General features: G+C 40.2%; 2 protein-coding genes across 2 annotated transcripts in view; one reads left to right on the top strand and one right to left on the bottom strand.

Annotated features, from left to right (window-relative positions):
• The first annotated feature begins 1,315 nt into the window (after positions 1 to 1,315).
• Positions 1,316 to 10,275, top strand: ilf2 (interleukin enhancer binding factor 2). Its single transcript, XM_053493336.1, has 14 exons — positions 1,316 to 1,458; positions 2,224 to 2,283; positions 4,933 to 4,975; positions 5,452 to 5,556; positions 5,695 to 5,772; positions 5,868 to 5,970; positions 6,338 to 6,403; positions 6,494 to 6,610; positions 6,688 to 6,766; positions 6,988 to 7,075; positions 7,566 to 7,627; positions 7,751 to 7,865; positions 9,198 to 9,288; positions 9,414 to 10,275. The coding sequence occupies exons 1-14, from the start codon at positions 1,454 to 1,456 to the stop codon at positions 9,563 to 9,565; spliced, it is 1,164 nt and encodes a 387-aa protein (XP_053349311.1). The 5' UTR covers positions 1,316 to 1,453; the 3' UTR covers positions 9,566 to 10,275.
• A 6,335-nt stretch (positions 10,276 to 16,610) lies between these two features.
• dlgap3 (discs, large (Drosophila) homolog-associated protein 3) overlaps positions 16,611 to 22,032 on the bottom strand; it is a 195,680-nt gene continuing 190,258 nt past the window's right edge. Inside the window, exons 10-13 of the mRNA XM_053493174.1 lie at positions 20,438 to 20,886; positions 17,640 to 17,731; positions 17,321 to 17,467; positions 16,611 to 16,928 (exon numbers count right to left, since the gene is read on the bottom strand). Coding sequence (XP_053349149.1) covers positions 16,611 to 16,928; positions 17,321 to 17,467; positions 17,640 to 17,731; positions 20,438 to 20,886 — 1,006 coding nt within the window. The remainder of the gene's footprint in view (positions 16,929 to 17,320; positions 17,468 to 17,639; positions 17,732 to 20,437; positions 20,887 to 22,032) is intronic.

Consider the following 22,032-nt stretch of genomic DNA (forward strand, 5'->3'; position numbering starts at 1 on the left):
CACACTCTGGCCCAAAGAGACTGCCAGTTTTCCCTAATATTCCTAAGAGTCATATATAATTAATTATATAATACATAAGGAAGAGTCAACAATTATTCACATTCAAGCTGCAGAATTTATTTTAATAAACTTTTATTAAAGACAAAATAAATTTTCCTTGCATTTTAATACACTTTGTTGATCGATCAACAAGCATTCATAATTCTTCATAAAAAAATGTTTTAGGCTGATCCGAAGTGAATCTTCGTCCTTGTAGGGCTGCTTTCAGGGGACCAGACGGGTGAAAGTCCAGTGGAGTGAGAATAGGACTGTAGAGAAGATGCTTTATCATGATATTACAATTGGAAGTTTTGTAGTTAGTGATCTCTGTGTGATGTGAGATCTTTTTGCTATTTTACTAAAAATGGAAGGCGGGAAACTGATCTTTTTGTATTTGGATTTATTAAATGTTAAGGACTGTTATTTAAAAGATACCCTAATGATCATCAGATTCTTAAATAAAAGGAAATGCTGTTAACATAAAGGATCGCTTGTATTCATTTTTTTTTTCAATGACACTGACACTATCCGTCATTTAATTCTTCCAAAGAATTTAAGCCATCTTCTTTTAATAATTGTATATACTTGATAAAGGCCTTTCCAAAATTATGACTTTGTATACTGCTATTATATTAAACAGTGAACGAAACAAGCTTCTGTTAAGAGTAGTGATTATATGGAATGTAAAATATAGAATACTTCCAATTAAAAAAGTTAACTAATGGCAGCCACGCGAAACTTTCTGATGCTCGGAGAGGCTGACAGCATTTAGAATGCTTTGTTAAATAAAAATCACTCAGTAAAGAAAAGCGAGTTTCACAAATGGTTCCAGGTTTTTGTGTAATACCAGTGGGCAGGGCATTACATATGACCTGGGAGAAGAGTTTTTGCTTTTGCTCTAACTAGAGGTTAATTGTGGCTCCGTCCGCGTGCAGATCATGTAACCTGCGAATGGAGTGTGTGGTCAACTCGCTGCCGCTCCTCACGCTGTTCTAACGTTTTGGCAGGCCTTCATTCTACCTCTTACCGTTCCCTGTGATGGAACTACCTGTGCAAACACAACCGCCACTGGCTGCCGAGGATTTATATATTAATAATTATATATAATTCTTAAATACTAAATATATAATAAATATATATATAATTTTATTATTTCTTGTATAACCTCCTTTTTTTTTTTTTTTATAATACGCGTTTGGTAAATGAAAAACTTTCATTTTTAGCGACTTTTATTTTGAAGCTCTAACTTCCGGCTTTTTTAAAGAACTTCCGGTACAGTTGCAGGCTGGCTGTCCTTGTTCCTGCTGCTCACCGAGTCGCCGCAAAGCCGCTATAAGCTAACGGCTACACACCGACAACCGGTGACTCTTCACACGCTCATTTCCCCCCTAAATCCGCCAAAACGTCTTACGCAATGAGGTAAGTATTGTGTTCTGATTAACACTGGTTATTCTGTTCTTATCGCATTGGGGGCACAGTTTTATCTCGTTTCCTCGTTAAGGCTTTGTGGACTCCAGCTCCTATCTGATGCTAATTAGCTTTACTCGGCTAATCATTTCCACAGCTTGTATTTGCAGGGTTCACAATAGCTGACCGTTCATGGGAACGCGAAGACCGTATTAGTTAACTATATTTATCGTATCGCATTAAGCAGCATCGATTTAATAAAAGATTTGTCAGTTAAATTGTAACAGTTCTAATTTTGTGAACGAATGAGACTCGGTAACTGGAAGGGGACCGAGCTGGTTGGCTACAGTTAGCTCTGTGTCCAGAATACAGTGTAATTTATTAAAGCAAAAAACGTGATTAGTCCAGGCTTGTAGTTTTATTACTTCGGTCTTGCACATGGCCTGATTTTCTCTTTACTATACATTTTTCTCTCTAACGTTATTAGGGGATGGAGGGAGGGCTGCCAATTATCCTAAATTAAAGATGCATTTATTACAAAGCGTTTGTATTGGGTACTGTCGCAAATAAGTTTAGGAACGCCTGGATAGAAAAGTAAATAAATATTTGTAAAAACACCTAATGTCAAACCTATTTTTTGATTTGTTTATAGTGTTTAGATTTCATTAATGAAGCAGAAAATTCATGGGGCTGGCAACCTTGGAAAAAGCTCTATCTGCTTTGTTGTTTAGCATGGTTTGATTACCTGGTTGTTTCTCTTTTTTCTTTTGTTTACAGAGGAGATCGGGGAAGGGGCCGTGGTGGCCGGTTTGGCTCCCGTGGGGGTCTGGTACAAGGGTAAGCTGTTTACCTTTTAACCTGAACTTATCTTAACAACCTGCATGCTTACATCAGTGTATGTTTACACACACACTCCACGTGCTTATGTCAGTCTCATGCACTACACACTATGCGTGTTTACGTCGGTGTAAGGCATTATACACTGTGTATACTTACGTTGGTGTCACGCACAATACACACACACACACTCTGCCTGCTCACGTCGGTGTCACGCACAATACACACACACACACACACTCTGCCTGCTCACGTCGGTGTCACGCACAATACACACACACACTCTGCCTGCTCACGCCGGTGTCACGCACAATACACACACACACTCTGCCTGCTCACGCCGGTGTCACGCACAATACACACACACACTCTGCCTGCTCACGCCGGTGTCACGCACAATACACACACACACACTCTGCCTGCTCACGTCGGTGTCACGCACAATACACACACACACACACACACACACACACACACACTCTGCCTGCTCACGTCGGTGTCACGCACAATACACACACACACACTCTGCCTGCTCACGTCGGTGTCACGCACAATACACACACACACACTCTGCCTGCTCACGTCGGTGTCACGCACAACACACACACACACACACACACACTCTGCCTGCTCACGTCGGTGTCACGCACAATACACACACACACACTGCCTGCTCACGTCGGTGTCACGCACAACACACACACACACACACACACTCTGCCTGCTCACGTCGGTGTCACGCACAATACACCCACACACACTGCCTGCTCACGCCGGTGTCACGCACAATACACACACACACACACACACACACACACTGCCTGCTCACGTCGGTGTCACGCACAATACACACACACACGCACACACACTGCCTGCTCACGTCGGTGTCACGCACAATACACACACACACGCACACACACTGCCTGCTCACGTCGGTGTTACGCACAATACACACACACACACTCTGCCTGCTCACGTCGGTGTCACGCACAATACACACACACACACACACACACACACTGCCTGCTCACGTCGGTGTCACGCACAATACACACACACACGCACACACTCTGCCTGCTCTCGTCGGTGTCACGCACAATACACACACACACACACACACACACACACACACACTCTGCCTGCTCACGCCGGTGTCACGCACAATACACCCACACACACTGCCTGCTCACGCCGGTGTCACGCACAATACACACACACACACACACACACACACACTGCCTGCTCACGTCGGTGTCACGCACAATACACACACACACACACACACACAGACACACTCTGCCTGCTCACGCCGGTGTCACGCACAATACACACACACACTCTGCCTGCTCACGTCGGTGTCACGCACAATACACACACACACACTCTGCCTGCTCACGTCGGTGTCACGCACAATACACACACAACACACACGCACACACACTCTGCCTGCTCACGTCGGTGTCACGCACAATACACACACACGCGCACACACACTGCCTGCTCACGTCGGTGTCACGCACAATGCACACTGCCTGCTCACGTCGGTGTCACGCACAATACCCACACACACACACACACTCTGCCTGCTCACGTCGGTGTCACGCACAATACACACACACACACACACACACACTCTGCCTGCTCACGTCGGTGTCACGCACAATACACACACACACACACACACACTCTGCCTGCTCACGTCGGTGTCACGCACAATACACACACACACACACACACACTCTGCCTGCTCACGCCGGTGTCACGCACAATACACACACACACACTGCCTGCTCACGTCGGTGTCACGCACAATACACACACTGCCTGCTCACGTCGGTGTCACGCACAATACACACACGCTCACGTCGGTGTCACGCACAATACCCACACACACACACACACACTGCCTGCTTACGTCGGTGTTACGCACAATACACACACACACTCTGCCTGCTCACGTCGGTGTCACGCACTATACACACACACTCTGCCTGCTCACGTCGGTGTCACGCACTATACACACACACTCTGCCTGCTCACGTCGGTGTCACGCACTATACACACACACACTCTGCCTGCTCACGTCGGTGTCACGCACTATGCACACACACACACACACACTGCCTGCTCACGTCGGTGTCACGCACTATACACACACACACACTCTGCCTGCTCACGTCGGTGTCACGCACACACACACACACACTCTGCCTGCTCACGTCGGTGTTACGCACACACACTCTGCCTGCTCACGTCGGTGTTACGCACAATACACACACACACACACACACACACACACACACACTCTGCCTGCTCACGTTGGTGTCACACACACACACACACTCTGCCTGCTCACGTCGGTGTCATGCACTATACACACACACACACACACTCTGTCTGCTCACGTCGGTGTCACGCACTATACATACGCACACACTGCCTGCTCACGTCGGTGTCACGCACTATACACACACACACACACACACACACACACACACACACTCTGTCTGCTTTAATGTAATACTGTTTACACTCTATTCTAACATTAATATAACATACTGTACATTCTGTTTTATACATTCTATGTGCTTAAAATCTTTAAATATTTTGGCTGCTTTGTCTCTGCTTATGCCTTTTCTTCATTTTTAGGTATCGCCCTTTTGTCCCACACATACCATTTGACTTTTATGTTGTAAGTGAATCACCTTTTTTCATTTCATATTTTATACAAAGGTAATGAAGGCTGATTAATAATAAAAAAATAACCATAGAATTGTGCATGTTTTATCTTTAAAATGCTCAGTCTTTGGCTATAGAAGCTTCCACCAGAGAAAAGCTAGTTTACTGTTTTGTTCACTTGGTTAGCCCACGATTTACACGCACCTGTCCATCTTCATGTGGTATTGTTATATTATTTATTTATAATAGCATTATTTCAAATTAATATTTTCTTAATGTTCTGTTTTTGTCCCATGTTGATCTATATTCTATTTTAGGCTTCCTATTTTTATGTCTATCCATTTATAAAATTTCTTGATTTTACATATTTATTTTTATTTTAACTATTTTTGATTTCTTTTTTTTTCTTATTGTTTGCCCTAATTGTTATGTAAAGCATTTTGGTTTAACTACATTAAAGTGCTAAAACTTGATTTCTCCACATTCCAGTGTGAGATGGCGTTTCCACGGGTGAAGCCTGCTCCTGATGAGACTGCATTTAGTGAAGCTTTGCTGAAGAGAAACCAAGACCTGAGTCCTACCTCTGCTGAGCAGGTAAACTTATATTCTGTTAATAGCATTAAATCTCTGACATTACATAAATGTAGGTCAGAATCTTGAGAGAGAAAAGTAGAGATAATATTGCCATTGTGCTGGCATTTTGTTCCTTTCTTTTTTCCCTCCTTTATGTAGTCTTCCATATTGTCGTTGGTGACGAAGATTAACAACATTATCGACAATTTAATTGTAGCACCTGGTAACTTTGAAGTGGTAAGTTTTTACATCCACATTACCATCTAAATTTGGTATCTGTTTGAGGAGATGGATGGTGGATAATAATGTTTGTGCTTGTCATAAATTCACAGCAAATCGAGGAGGTTCGGCAAGTGGGCTCATACAAAAAAGGCACCATGACAACAGGACATAATGTAGCTGACCTTGTAGTTATCCTCAAGATTCTTCCCACTTGTAAGTATTTTTTTTTTTTAATTAATACTAATTGGAATTTTGGTTTGAATTTAATGTATGGGGTGGTCTGGTGGCTTAATGGTTAGCATAGTGGCCTTGCACCTCAGGCCTGTGCGCAGAGTTTGCATGTTCTTTCCGTGCTTGGTGGGTTTAATCCTGCTACTTTGGTTTCCTCTCACAGACCAAGGACATGTAGATTAGGCTAATTGGTGTTCCCAAATTGTGAATCTGAAATATCTATAACTTGCCTTTTATGATGACATGGGGAAATAAAGTAACAAATTTAAACCTTCATTTTGACTTAATTTAGTTTAAGCTTGCACCTTGCGCAGGTACATCTGAACTGAAATCACTTTGTCTGTTGCAGTGGAGGCCGTCGCTGCATTAGGAAACAAAGTAGTAGAGACTTTGCGTTCCCAGGACCCAGCTGAGGGTGAGTACACACTTTATTATTATGCAGGTAAGAGTTTTGCTGTTTCAAAAGATTACAGTCTTCCATTATGCTTTCTCTTATCTGCCTTAGTGCTTTCTATGCTGACCAACGAGACCGGGTTTGAGATCAGTTCTGCCGATGCTACAGTAAAAATCCTCATCACTACAGTCCCTCCCAACCTGCGCAAGCTCGACCCGGAACTCCACTGTAAGCCCCTAAATATATATATTTTTTTTTGTGGTGAGAACTGTTTGACCTGAACATTACCTGTCCTCTCTCTGAAGTGGACATCAAGGTGCTACAGAGTGCCCTGGCTGCCATTCGCCACGCGCGCTGGTTCGAGGAGAATGCTTCACACTCAACGTAAGAGTGCCTGTTTTTTTCCTGACCTTTTATTGCTTCTACTGGCTCTACTGTGTTAAAAGCATTTAAAAAAAAATCAAAGTCTGTTGGAGTTTTTCAGCATTTTCTTATAAATATTGAACCTCTATAGTCTTTGGTTTACACAAACATTCTGCTGACATTTTGAAGCTGCTTCACCAAAGCCCCTTAAAAAGGATCAAAGTGTGATGTGTGTTGCTTAGGGTGAAAGTTTTGATCCGCTTGTTGAAGGATCTGCGGGTGCGCTTCCCTGGCTTTGAGCCTCTCACCCCGTGGATTTTGGACCTCCTGGTGAGTCATGACTCTAAAGTTAGCATCCAGTTGGATTCTCTGCCCTCTGATGTGCTTTAAGTTCTGGAGGATTAGATCTGCATCCACGCAAATTCTCATGCCAAAAGATTTATTTTATCCCACTCAAAACCTATTTTTCTCAAAGAACAGATGTGCCTAAACTTTCTACCAACATAATATAATCCAGATTCAGATGCCTGTATATGGTAGTATTTTTATGAAGTGGCCCAAGTGTCTATTTGTAAATCAGTTATATATAATGTCATTCTATTTCTCATTTCAAAATATATCTATGTCTTAGTTAATATACCACTTAGCCCTAATAATTTATGAGACATCATTTATAAGCATCTGAACATCTGTGGATTTACGTTTATCATATTGGCCACAAGCCACACAAGATGATGATTTATTTATTTTTGTATTACTATAAAATAGAAGTCTGAATTGATAATGACTTTGCTGACTTTACACTGTTTTATGCAACTAGGGGCACTCTGCTGTTATGAATAACCCTTCCAGACAGCCTCTTTCACTCAACCTTGCCTACAGGTAATCTTAACAATGCTCCTTATTTAATGGGTGCATTCTTTAGTTATTTTTGTTAACATTTTGTCTAGATTGGCATTTATTGATTTTAACTGAAATTGATGTGTCTGTATGTGTGTGATGTAGACGCTGTCTCCAGATGCTAGCAGCAGGGCTGTTTCTGCCGGGTTCTGTAGGCATCACTGACCCTTGCGAGAGCGGAAACTTCCGCATTCACACTGTAATGACCCTGGAGCAGCAGGTAAGACTTTTTGTGTGTTGCTGGGAGAAATTGTACAGTTAATTTTTTGATATATGGGTAGTGTGGGTGAAGCAAATATGGGATTCATATTCTGTAATGAGGATTTAAACCATAAAATGCATGAACGGTAGATTTAATGCAAGTAAAAAATATATACACAGTGGAACCTTAAGTGGAGCATAATTCGTTGTGAAAATGGGCTCGTATTTCAAAGTTCTTGTAAACCAAATTTAATTTTCCAATAATAAATAATGGAAATGCAAATTATTTGTTCCACAGCCCAAAAAAAACAACTAAATGCATACTTAATACATAAAAGTAATTAATACAAAATATAAAGTAAAAATAAAACCAATTAACCTGCACTTCACCTTAAAAAAAAATGTACATTGTGTGTGCGCGCCTGTAATTTGACACCATGCCGGTTCTCTCTCACTCACACACACACACCCACACAAAAGCAACTAAGTGTGTGAAGAAAATGCGTGAGGTAGGTACTCGAAAATTACGACTTGCTAGTTTTTCAAGTCAAAATTACATAATCTTGCTCGTCTTGCAGGACACTCAAACCGCGTTTTTATATTAATACACATAAAAAACAAGCTTAGTTTTACTGTTTTTTACTAGCTAAATATTGTGTATAAATTATATAGTATAAATTAAGCATTTAATGTTTTCCTGCTCATTCCAGAAATATAAGAAAAAACAACAATATCGACATTTTATTATTTTCATAATAAACTATGCTTGTGTAATATGAGCACTATGTATGGTGGCTCATCATGAATCAGCATACCCTGATCAAGTCCACTCAAATTTTGTCGATTGTGGTACAGCATATTCGGGCATAGCTTGGACGATACCAAACATACCTGAACACGGAACTGGAGCACTGTTAAGAGGTGATGTCATCAGTGCTTGCAGTCTTTTGTTCGCGGGTGGGTGGATGTTTGAAAAAGGGGGAGCAATCCTTCCTAAGCACAGTACGATTCAATTGTGCCTAATGTAAGGACACTCCTAGATCTATCTACTTTATTATAGTAGTAGTGTTTTTGGAAGAAGTTTTTTGGAATATTGTTTTTAATAAATGGAAAAAGGACCACCTGATGTTTGGGTGGGGAAGAAAAAAAAAATCACTCCTCCTAGAGCCGGACTGATCCAAACTGTACCAGATACTTGCGCCCTGGATTTGATGTTGGTGTTAAGTGGAAATGCTCTCTGTAGAATGAGATATCTAGTATTATTTATTCAAGTGTTATCGAAAATTCAATACTAAAAAAAATTATAATACTGAATTAGCATAAACGACTGACATTGTGCACATATCTGCAGGACATGGTGTGTTTTACAGCACAGACACTGGTAAGGGTCCTTTCCCATGGTGGCTACAGGAAGATCTTAGGACTTGAAGGAGATGCCAGTTGTAAGTTCCCCACTTCTATCTAAATAAAATATCCCCAAATTGGCCAAATGTCCTCCATTTTCTTCTTTTTTACCTTTGATTGCTTCCAGTTTGGTCTCTGAGTGTCTTATGTTTTTTGTGTGTAGACCTGACTTCAGAGATGTCCACATGGGACGGTGTGATTGTCACCCCATCTGAGAAAGCCTATGAGAAACCCCCAGAGCGTAAAGAAGAAGAGGAGGAGGCATTGGAAGAGGGAGGAGAAGGAGAGGACGAAAGCATGGAGACACAGGAGTGAAACTTGCAGGGATCACAGACCAAGCCAGATCTTGTCCTGTAGGATGTTTGCTGTTTTGAAGAGCCGAGACAGGAAACACTTATTGGAGGATGTTGTTGATTTTTCATTGTACGTTTGTGCGGATTTGAATTGGATCATGTCAACATGTTTTATTGTTCACAACTTTTTTTTTCCCCCTCTTCCCCCTCCAGTGTTGCCGTTCGGTCCTTGTCCCCATTCCCTGCAAGAATCTGTATTTCTACTTTTTGTCACTTTTACCAATATCTTGTGTTTAAACTGGAGATGAGTGTCAAGATCTCCACCTTTGTGCTGTTGTATTTTTACTTACTGTTCATCATTGATAAATTAAACTTTTTTTTTTATCTATGTTCAGTGGAAGGCAGTTTATTATTTTTATGTCAATTTGTTGGTAATTTTGACTTGCTGAGAGTTCTGTAAGATAAGACCTATGCTGTGGAAAGCAACATTTATGGGGAAAAAGACAGACACATATACAGGTGGACAAGAACGATTGAGCTTGCTAAAATAGCTTTATCGTAATTTAGAAAAATGTTTACAGCCATTAACAGTGTTACATTCTGTGTTAAGTTAACCACATCACAGTGAGCCTTCTGTCTTAATTTACAGCTACTGCACATTTAGCTGTATACGTCTATGGCAAGGGAACAATGACTTACTGAATCTAAAACAGCTGTCACAGGCCCTCAGTGGTTAGCTGCAACTCTCTCTTCAAACAAACTGCACTAGGTGATTCATATATCAACAGGTTGTACTAATATGATATTGCTGTTTAATCATCTGGCCTGTAAAATGGCATGAAGGAAAAAGCAATAAAATAAAAAAACAACAATTTAACCATTTATGCCTGTATTACACTTTAAATAATAAAAACAAGTACAGATAAATATTTAGTCAAACAAAACGCATAAATACAATTCTATATTCTTTAAACTGGTCAGTGATTCAAGAAGGAGCAAATAAAGGAGTGTAAACTTATTTTGCTACATTACAGAATGCCCACTTTAGTCAGAGTAGAAAAAAAATCTAAAAGTTTTAAATGGATGTAATTCAGTATACTCCGGGGGCTATGAACAAACTGATACCTCATTTAAAATCTCTTTCCATAATCTTGCATGCAGCAGCCCTGGACTAGCAGAATATAGATTTTACTAAATTTTAAAACATGAATTTTCTTCAAGTCCACCTTCTACGTTAGCAGCAATAAAATGTCTTCTAAATAAGGTAGTTCTCTGTACATTTTAAATGCTAGTTATGTATGTAAATAAGGTTCTATAAAACCCAGATAACCTCCAGAGGGAGAGGGAATCACTTGGATACCTTGTGTGTGTGCAAATGCCTCATGAGATCTTACAAAAATTTATAACCTGATGTATGGTGGGGTCCTTGCTATATTATCAGGGGTTCGTTTAACCACTTCTAAGGGCCATGGGCCATATCGTATGTCGCAACATCATAAGGAGCAGAGCACAAGGTAACATTGAGCCGTATAACAGACACAACAAGGAATGCTGTGAGCTCTTGTCTTCATGAAACACTGCAAGTTCAATCAATTTATTTGCACAATTAGGTGATCATAGACAGAATTCCCAGGCCATAGCATGCATTTCTGCCAATCGTTTGAGGGTATTCCAAGCATTAGTGAAAGCAGCATAGAAAACCAAGATCTTGCTCGCCATTTTTTTCCATGGAAACTGGACGCTGTGGCCCAGCTGCTAAATTTTGTTGAAAGAATCATTGTGAATCCTGTCCCTTGTTGATGTCCATTAGCACCTTGCTAAACCTTTCCCACATCAGGGTTACTAGTCTCCCTGGTGTACACGAATGTACTCCACTATTACAAGAGCCCTGGCTCCCACAGAGACCAACCATAAAAGACCCGCCTGAGGGGATTCTGTGCTAGGCTGTCTGACCTTGTGCCACCCTGTTGATATCCAAGTCTTGCTGAAGATTGTCTTAGTGACCCAATATGTCATGACTTCTCAGAACTGGTAATTATTACAATCTTAAGGAACAGTCATCAGTTCCTGCTAGTCAATGTGGTCTCATAACAGTGAGTGCTGTGCCACATGACCCCATGCGACTCCCAAAAAAGTAAGAGAAGCACTCAATTGGGCACATCTCCCAAGTGGACTTGTTTTGACAGAAAAGTCTTGCATCTCCAGCAAGCTAAGCTGATGCCCCTTTCACTGAGACAAGGATGTCTCTGTGGCAATCCAGGTCTAGTTGTTGGCTGGGAACCAACAATTTCCACCCTATAGGCACTGGGTGCAATTACCCATAACCGTAACCTCAAAAGGCATCTAAACAGCAGGCAGTGCCACAGATGGCTGAAAATGATGGCAAGACTAATAATATCCCAGCAGGGAAAGGGGGGTTTAAATACAGCCATGTGCAAAAGTTAGTACCTCCTCTAAATTCTGTGTGTTTTTGTGTAAAAACCTTATGAAAATCAACTGATTCTAGTGGGTCTTAGGCAAATACCACCTCAGATGAAAACCAATATATACCTACTTTAATTGTATCATTGTTTGTTTAACAAAAACTGAAGCCAATAAGAAAAAAAAAACATGTAGGCAATACTAAGTACCTCTATGATTCAATAGTTTGTAGATCCACTTTTAGCGGTAATAACTTAAAGTAATAGATTCCTGTCACATCATTGTGGAAAAATTTTGGTCTATTCTTCTCTTACAACATGCTTCAGTTCATTGAGGTTTTTGGGCATTTGCATATGCACAGCTCTCTTAAGGTCCTACTATAGCAATTTCAATTGGGTTGAGGTTTGGACTTTGACTAGGCAATTCAGGCATTCTGATGTGGACCTAATAGGATTGGATATGTGTCCTATTGTGTGATCCAATTTTGCTTTAGCTGTCTGACAGATGGCCTCCCATTCGCCGTTAGAAGACTGTTATACAGTGGAGGTCTTGCCTGAGTCAATGACTCGACGAAGCATTGATCCGGTGGTTTCAAACCAGACCAAAATCACTCGCCCTTCATCCCCATGCTTGACAAGAGGGTATGAGGATTTCTGCTGAAATTCTGTTTGATTTTTGCCAAACATGCTTGAGCCAGGCAAGTCCAAACAACTCCACTTTAGTTTCATCCAAGGTTCCAGAAGCCATACTCTTTCAGTCTTCTTCTAATTGTGCTGTTGTGTACTTGATCATTTAACATATGCTCAGCGAGGCCTGTAAAGCCTGAGGTGTAACTCTTGGGTTCTTGGTTGGGGGATGTGCTGGGATGTCCACTCCTTAGGTGTTTTTCACCTAAGGTTGTGTTTGCCTCCCACTATTATCAGATGATTTTGTATTATGCTTTTACATAAAATTAGTTTAGGGAGTACTAACTGTTACATGACTGTATTAAATAACAATACAAAGCAATTTTGCATCACATATTTCTATAGCCCAACAAAGAGTTCTTGCAATATATAAAAATATACTAAGTGAGGTAGAAGACATGAGAAGATGCAATTGGCTGCTTTGGAGCACAGGTTAACTATTCTCCAATCATTGTCACAAGCTGCCAAGTGATATTATACACTGATAAGCCATAACATTAAAATTACCTGCCAAATATTGTTTAGGTCTCCCCTTGTGCTGTGGTATCTGGGGTTAAAACATTAACATCAGATCCTCAAATCCCGTCAGTTGCAAGGTGGAGCCTCCATGAGATGCTTGAGCAGATTGAGATCTGAAGAATTTGGAACCAAAGTCAACAAAATGAACTTGAAGTGGAAGGGCACCTTATTCTGCAAAAAGTGGCAACTACAATTGGGGAATACCATTGCCATGAAGGGGTGTATTTGGTCAGCAACATCCAAACATCAATGAGCCCTGTCACTGTTTTACTGGTCGTCATTCCATGGAGCATATTTTCTGGATGCTAACCACTGCATACCAGGAACACTCCACAAGACCTACTGTTTTGTTGATGCTCTGACCAAGTCATTCAGATCTTGCCCATTATTCCATCTTGCCCATTTTTCCATCTTCCAACACATCAACTTTGATGGTCTTAATGTCATGTCTAATCTTATTTTTGGTGTACATGTAGACCAAAAATGTCTAAGTTGAGAATAAGAAAGGGAAAGATGACTTTTTGACAGTGGTGTTTAATAAGAAAAACTACTTTGTGTCACTATGTGACTTTGTTTGAAGATCTCAGTAAAGGTATCTAGATGATTCTCCCTGTAGGTTAGGAATGGGTGAAATAGAACACATCTTTTTCAAATACATATTTCCCATAGTCTAAACATAGAGGTTAAGGAACAACTTCTCTTTATAATATGATAATAATTATTGTCATGATAATTCATATAATACAATAACTTTAAATGCAACAGATATATTTACATAATAGTAAGAGTGAGAGGATATATTTAATTACACAGTAATTGTTTAAAAGTCTATGACCCATGTGATAGCCAGTGATTAAGTACTGCACTGATTTATTATAGAGCAGAAAAAAATCTACACCACAGTGCCTTGAACACACGCTGCTACAAAGCTCTTCTGTGCTACCAAAATATAATCATCATCTGCACAATCTAACGCTAAGGATATTATGTATGGTGAGAACAGGGTCTGTAGGCTGCTTTCGCACTACAAGCCCCTAGAATAACGACAGAGATGTGAGAGAGAGTCCTTGTTATGTGTGTTTTGTTAACTCAAGGCATGGGACAGAAATGTGACGAATAGAAAGTGTGCAGAAACTGTTCTTCATCATATTCCATGTATCCCAGATTTGGCCGGGTCATGTTTCTGATATGGAAGCTGAGACAGAGGTGTTCGGGTAACTGCAGTGTGATGGAAGATTGTCCATCCGTGTATTCTGGGACACTCTTTGCTTGACGGTCAAAATGTTTTATTCACTGTGCAGCTGATTCTGTGTCAGTCTTCCACACAGATAATGGGTCCATCTGAAAATGCAAATGCCTGATGCTTAAAGAAGCCAACCAAACAAGAAGAAGAAGAAGAAAAATCTTTATGAGGAAAGGAAAAAAAAAAGTTCTTTTGGTAAACATTAAAATCGTGAGTCCAGAAGGACAAATAGAAACGTGGAATCCAGTATGCCAAATGGACAGGAGTCCTTCACAGTGGAAAAGGGAATAGTCTTTTGTGCTTTCCTGTTTTCTGACATGCTGTGCCAGATATTTGATGTATTTGACTTTCCCTCATTTTTATACGCAAATGTTAATACGCAATTTAAAAATAGATCGAGGAGACAAAGGCTATATATAAGTGCAGTCAATGGCATGCCTCCTCAATCTGAAAGTGGGTTAGTTAAAAAAAGAAGCGAAATAAATATAGAAAGAAATATGTAACATTATAATTGGCGTTATGGATTCACTAAAGTAAAGTATAAAAAGTTATACATGGATGTATTAAAAGGCATGCATGTTACATAGATTACTGGCTGAAGTGAATATCCAATAAAGTGTTACAAATTGAATTAGAACCATATCTATTCCATATGAATAACATACTTTATATTGAGTAAAATATCATAGTCGGTTGAAAAGCCAGACAAAGTGCTAATTAGGCACAACTAGTCTATACAGAACAACAAAGACTATAAGTGGCTCCTAGCTCTTCTTTAAATCGAAATCCACACCATTAGCCTATCAAGGCTGAGGTCAAGAGTGAGAGAAGAGAAATTGGGCACTTCAAGCAGCAGGCTCCATATGACTACATATAAATATGTAACAACAAATAGGCAACACTGATAATTCAAATATGTGAGAGCACAAATATGTCCTTTTTTCTTTAAAAAAAAATGATTTCCTTCTTTTTTTCCTAATTTACCCTAATTAATACTTCAGTTTTGATAGGGGTTTCTCTTTTCACATTTAAATCTAAAACTGTCATTAACAAAATATTCAATTTCCTAATAAATACTTTTTAAAGTCTTCTATAGTTGAACCAAGAACATAATCAGTAGATGAAACTGTACCAAAATGACGATTGCAAGTCTAGGAGCAATTGATGATGTTAAAAAGTGCAGCCATTACCTTGCATTATGTTGTTGTTGTTGTAGTTTTTTTTTTTAACGATATTTGACTAAATAAAAACACTATTTTTACACGCTCACACATAGATAAAATAAAGACATTCAGGTAAAACTTGTGAGATCTGGAGGTACTGTTAGGGGGGGCGCGGCATACAGTATATAGAACATTTTAAAGACACCTAAACACAAAAATTAAAACCTTACATCTAAACCCCATCATTTTTTTTTTCAATTAGAAACAATTTCTGCTATTCTCAATCAGGCTAATATTTCTTTTCATTACACAGAATTTCAACGTGAACTTGTGGAAGAACCGACATTCTTCCCTTTCCTTAATGGTCACCAGGACGTGGATTGTCTATGTAAGGCTAAAGCAGAACAATTATCAAATGAAAAAAAAAGTTTAGAGCTTGGGATCTCTATTCTCTGTAGATAGAAATTGAGACTTTGACTTGAAGTTATGCCCCGGATGAACACTGACTCTTGAACTGACCTATGGTAACTAAAGGATACTGCATGTGCAGTTCAAAGTGGTGGAACCCAAATTCATATATGCAGGCCTGAGATTTAGATTTATCTGACCTGACCACAAGAGTGTGCTGCTGTTTCACAGTGAGAGGAGCTACTGTCGCCACACTAGCAAAACTAAATGCACAGTTTAGATATCAAGACTATATCAAAAGAGAGTCTGCTATTTGTAGCTAAATTTCTAAAATCCTCTCACCAAGACGATATTGCACCCGTATTCCGCGGAGGCATTTATTGGAAAAATGTCCTAAGGTTCCAGGTTATTATATAAGCCTTGTGAAAGAAGAAAAGTAACCCAGTCTCATACCACATGGTTGTGCTGGTGGGAGCCCTTTTTAATCAGTGAGGATTTTAATCTGCGAGGTTCAACACAAACCAGTGAGTAAACGCTCTTCCAGAAAGTACCCATGTTGCCTCTTCACACTTGGTAGGTGAGCTATACTGTGGGTAACTCAAAAAACCAAACATGATCTTGGCGGGCTCACAGTCTGGTCTGAGCCTCAGGGATGTATATCTCAATGCTATCCCCGCTTTCTGTGGCCGAATTCTGACGGAAAGAAGCAGCTCGCTTGGGGCCCGCTTGGAGGAGCCTCCGCCTTGCCTCCAGCCTCTGCCGATCGCCCAACTCTAGAGACTTCTCCCGCAATGGCAAAGGCACTGGCATACTACGACCGCGAGAGACCATTAATGTACCACCAGTGCTTCCCACTCCTGTCTCAGTCATGCTTTCTGCCCGCAGACTCCCAGTCACTCCACCCGCTGGCTTCTTTGGTAACGGAGGAGGAAGCTTTGTCTCCTCCTGAGATGGAGGGTTGGTTGAAGTGAGGTGTGATGACGAGTGATAGATGTGGATGTGAATGTGGAGCATACGCAATCATACGACAAAGGACACCAAATATACACATACAAAACCGAGGTAGACATGCAGAAGAAGAAGACAGACCATGTCATTATAATGTAGATGGAAAAGGAAAAAAAAACAGAGAAGAGAAAGTTATGTTAGTTAGTGATAGTAAGGCTTTAATAACTCAAAGAACAGAATGTGTGGCTTGGCAGTCATCTATAGAATAGTTCCACTGGTACGCTGTTGTTGCTTTTGTTTTAGTTAAACAAAGCTCCTTTGCCCCCTGAAGGTTTGGCTCTTGGGTTGATCTGGGCATACCGTGACTCTGAATGACCCTTCCCTCTCACCTTCTTCTCAGGAGGCAACCTCCAGCCTGATTCCTTGATTCGTTGCAAGTCTTGAAACTTCACACGAACATCCTCGATGGCCAACTGCAGCAGGTCCCAGAACCCAGCCAGGTCCTGTGTGGTGGGCTGGGGGTATGCCGTGGGGTCCTGAGGAATGATATGAGCAGTAAAAAACGAAGGTAGTGCATTAGATTACAGAAGAATGTTTATCCTAAGTCTCAAAGTAACTAAACAATAATGAAGTTGTAATGAAATCCATCAGCGGTTCCCTAGTGAGCAGAATCAGGCCAGGATGAGACTGGAAAGGCCTGCTGCTTACCACGCTCTGTTGGCACATGCGGAAGAACTGCTGCACCTTCTGGGACATTAACATCTGTGCACTGCCCACTGCTGCTCTGATCATCTCCAGCACTACAGGAAAACAAACAAAAGCTCATTACTAAAAACACATACTCAGGCTTACTGTGAGACTGAATTCAAATGTTTTATCCACTGCTGCTTATCCTGTTGACCCAGGTGTTTTCTTTTGTAAAACAAGTATAAAATTTTAATTAATGACAATATATACTTATACAATTTTTAAATATACATAAATGGCCCTTCTTTAATATGCTTAGGTGCTTGCATTAATAAATGGATAAGTGAATAGAAAAGATAAGCAAACCATGTAAGGGCAAATAATCACTTTTTTGCTTCATGTTTAAAAAGACCAGCCACTAATATACAACATACCTATATACCAAGTCAGACATTGCTATTGTTGTAATGTTTTGTACTATATAATACTTTGTATTAGGTATGTGCACTTTTTAGTCATTTTTAGGTATAGTGCCTTGCAAAAGTATTCACACCCCTTAAACTTTACGTTATAGCCACAAATATAAGTTCATTTTATTGTAATTTAATGTGTACACCAACACAAAGTGGCACATACACTGCTGGAATTGTGAAAAGGAAGGAAAATTATAAATGTTTAAAAATATTTTTACAAATAAAATTCTGGATAGTGTGCCGTGCATTTGTATTTACCCCCTTTACTCTGATACCTCCTAACTAATGACCAGTGGAAACAAATTGCCTTCAGAAGTCACCTAATTAAGTAAATAGAGAAAATAAAATACATTTGTTTGTTGTTGTAATGTGACAAAATGTGGAAAAAAAGGTTAAGCTTAAATAGAAATCTTTATTAAAACACAGTACAGCTGGAACCTGCATATAAAACATGTGGCATATAGATAATTAGGCCTTCAAATGTCAGTAAGCCAAGATATGATTAAAAAAACAGCTAAAATAGAACTACGGTAACAATTCTTATAACAACGAATGCAATTAGATAGTGGTTCAATTAGTTAGATAGCTTAGGATTCCATCGAAAATGACAGTTGTTGACCTTCTTATGCCTGATGATCACGACGCTGCACACATGCACCTTGTACTTAAATATAGATAATGGGGTTCATTGCCAACATGTAACTTGGAAATCTAAATTAGAGGTGCAGACATGGATCATTATCAGCTCATTAGTACTTCATTTGAGGCACATGAAGCGGCGTCATCAAGCACTGACCTGGATACAGATTCTTGAACATCTGTTGGGAAGCCACCCAACCGTACTGTTCAAAAACACATGGATATCTTTGTAATGTATGTTTTGGATGTTATTTGTTATTTCTTTGAATAAAATATGTTCTATTTTTGTTGGTGTCCTCGACAGGCATTGATGAACTGGGCTGCCTGTCATGAAATAAAGGTTGATTCATAAAGAACATTTTCATCTTAGCCGACGTATATTTCCTTAGATCTTCAGTGGACCTTAATAGCCTTATGAATGGTTTTACAGGCGATTTCAACAATTAGAACATAATTGATGTCAATTGAATATACGGTCATGGAGAACATTTATTAGGGACACCTACAGTATCTACCTACTAATTTACGTAATTATCCAATCAGCCAACTGAGTGGCAGAATGAAATCATGAAGATCCAGCGCCAGCAGCATCACATTATCCATTAGAAAGGATTAATAATTCTGGCCATGCTATGATTGTTGGTGCCAGGCAGGCTGGTTTGAGTATTTCGACAACTGCTGATCTGGAAAACTGGATTTTTTCCACACGGTTCATGGATTAGAATGGTCATAAAGAAAAAGCATCCAATGAGAGGCAGTTCTGCTGACAGAAACACTTTGTTGATGAAAAAAAAAAAAAAGAAAATGGCCAGACTGGTTTGAGCTGACAGAAAGGCTATAGTAACTCAGATAATCATTCTGTACAGTGGTGTTCAGCTGAAAAGCATCTCAGAATGCACATGCACTACATCAGGTTTCTCTTCTGTCAGCCAAGAGCTGCAGTGGGCACAGCCATACCAAGAGTTAAAAACTGGAAAAGCATAGCTTGGGCTCTGAGGCATCTGTGCATGGGTTAAAAATTTAGCACCAACATGGACCCACCTTGTGTTGACAGTCCAAGCTGTTGGTGTAACTGTGTGGGGTAATGTATCTTGGGACACTTTTGGCAATTTAATCATTGAATCATTATGTGAATGCTGCCCATGTGCATTATTGCATGGCCACAATTTCCCTATTTTCTAATAGCCTAATTTCCAGCATAATAACAAACCCTTTTACAAAGCAAAAGTAATGTCACATGACTTCATGAACATGATAGCAGTATCAGTGTTCTTTAGTGGCATTTTAAGCAGCATGGAAGTGAACCTGAAAAATCTACAGGTATTATGTTATGTACTGTAGCCAAGTCATCATGGACCAGACTCTAAAATGATGTTTCCAATATATAGCCAGGAAATATTTGCCATGAAATTTGACATTAAATGGAGGCCCTCGGTATTAGTATAAAACTTATTAGTATAGTATTTGTATGGCGAGATCCAATACTTGGATCCAGCCAGTTGACGCGATGTCCATTGCAGGAGAAATTACAAGACATTACAAGTAGTGATAGTGATATGTCACTGTAAGGCATACCCTCTTACATTCAGTTGGCTTAGGGGGAAAAAAAATCAATATTTGGCGTATGTCATTTCATTGTATAAATCACATTAATATAGCAGACCCTATGGCATTAGACAGTCTTGCTTTTTTTCTCTCTTAACTCACCATCATCTGGCAGCTCATTCTCCTCTGCCTCTCTCTCCATACTTTGGCACCATCCCTCCATCCTCTCCACCTCAGTTTGCAGCAAGCGAAGGAAGAACTCTCCGTCTCTGAGGCACGGTGAAGCTCGGCCTGAGTCAGGCAAGCTGCGTGGGCCTTCGTGCCAACTTGCCACCGCTCGCTCAGTGTGTGTGTGAGGCACAGCCCTCAGCTCCAGAGCACAGGGCTCAGTGGTATAGGGGCCTTGGTAGTTGTCCCGGTATGTCCACTGGCCCTGTGTGTGCACGGTGGAGCGATATTCTGACTCAGGCTCCGAGGAGTGGCGCTGAAAGGAGCAGCCAAATTGTAGGCCCTTGTCCTGTGTTGGCACACTGAGAACCCCGAAACCTTCCATCTCCAGATCAGCCTGCACACTTGCAGTCACGCTGTTGGAGCGTTTGAATCGTGCTCGTCTATGAAAAATTGCACACATAAAGCAAGAAGTTTCCTAATAATTAAATAATTTATGAATGCATAATAATGCATTTGGATTTATTTTCCCTTGTCTCAGGGAATATAGTGTTTCTAATATTTAAAATACTGCCAATCTGAAAGTTATATTAAACATTCTTTCCACACACTCTCTATCTGCTGATCAGATAAATCTTATAACTAAAATGGGTGTAAAGCTAATATTCCAGAAAAACTGCTTAATTGACCACAATCTGGCAACACATATTTCTTATCAGATCTGTGGAAATTCGTTTCATGTTAAATAATTTTACAGGGACAAGGGTTTGATTACCGCCACGGGTTGGGCATGAAGTTTGCATGTTCTCCCCGTGCTTGGGGGGCTTTCTCCAAATACTTTAACCCTAACTCTCTCCATGGTGTACCCTGCCTCATGCCCAAAGTCTCCTGGCACAGGCTCCAGGCCCCCATGCGCCATTACAGGATAAGTGGTATAGAAGATACGATAAATAAATGAATTAAAGAATATTAATATTGTTTTGTGGCAGATCCCTTGACTGTCACACTGGAAGCCTGGCTTTGGTTTCCAATGCACCACCCTCAAATACCAGGGTCAAATGAGTAAAAAAACACACACACACAAAAAGGTCAAAAGAAGACCAACAACTGAAAACATAATGATGATGTACAATTTATGCAATTCTCCAAATAAACCAAGCGGCAGCAGACCAATGCATAGCATTAGAATAGGAATCTCCTTGTATTTTAACAGTCGGTCTTTAGAGCAGGGGTTGGCACCCTTACACTCAAAGAGCCATTTGGGCCCGTTTCCCACAGAAAAGAAAACACCAGGAGCCACAAAACCCTTTTGACATCTAAAATGAAGATAATACTGCATATATCGCTTTTTACCTTTACGCTATGTATAAAAAAACAGTGTGTTGCATTTATGAAATCGATGAACTGCTAAAGAGAAGAAAAAAAAATTCTGCCTGTAACAAAAACATTTCGAACTCTAAGAAAAGACGCTGGGTTGAAGGGTACTTTCAAATGAAATACTCAATGTCTATTTGAGTCTTCCTCTTATTTATGAAATAAAAAGCCGAACTTAAATTATCCACCTACAGCAAACCAAAAATACCATCTGC

This window comes from Clarias gariepinus, chromosome 3, assembly GCF_024256425.1.
Source record: "Clarias gariepinus isolate MV-2021 ecotype Netherlands chromosome 3, CGAR_prim_01v2, whole genome shotgun sequence".
NCBI classification, from domain to species: Eukaryota; Metazoa; Chordata; class Actinopteri; order Siluriformes; family Clariidae; genus Clarias; species Clarias gariepinus.

Excerpts from the sequence above, each read along its gene's own strand:
- ilf2 (XM_053493336.1), top strand. Across the intron at positions 7,866-9,197 it reads TAATGACCCTGGAGCAGCAG|GACATGGTGTGTTTTACAGC; the intron begins GTAAGACTTTTT and ends ACATATCTGCAG. Across the intron at positions 9,289-9,413 it reads ACTTGAAGGAGATGCCAGTT|ACCTGACTTCAGAGATGTCC; the intron begins GTAAGTTCCCCA and ends TTTTGTGTGTAG.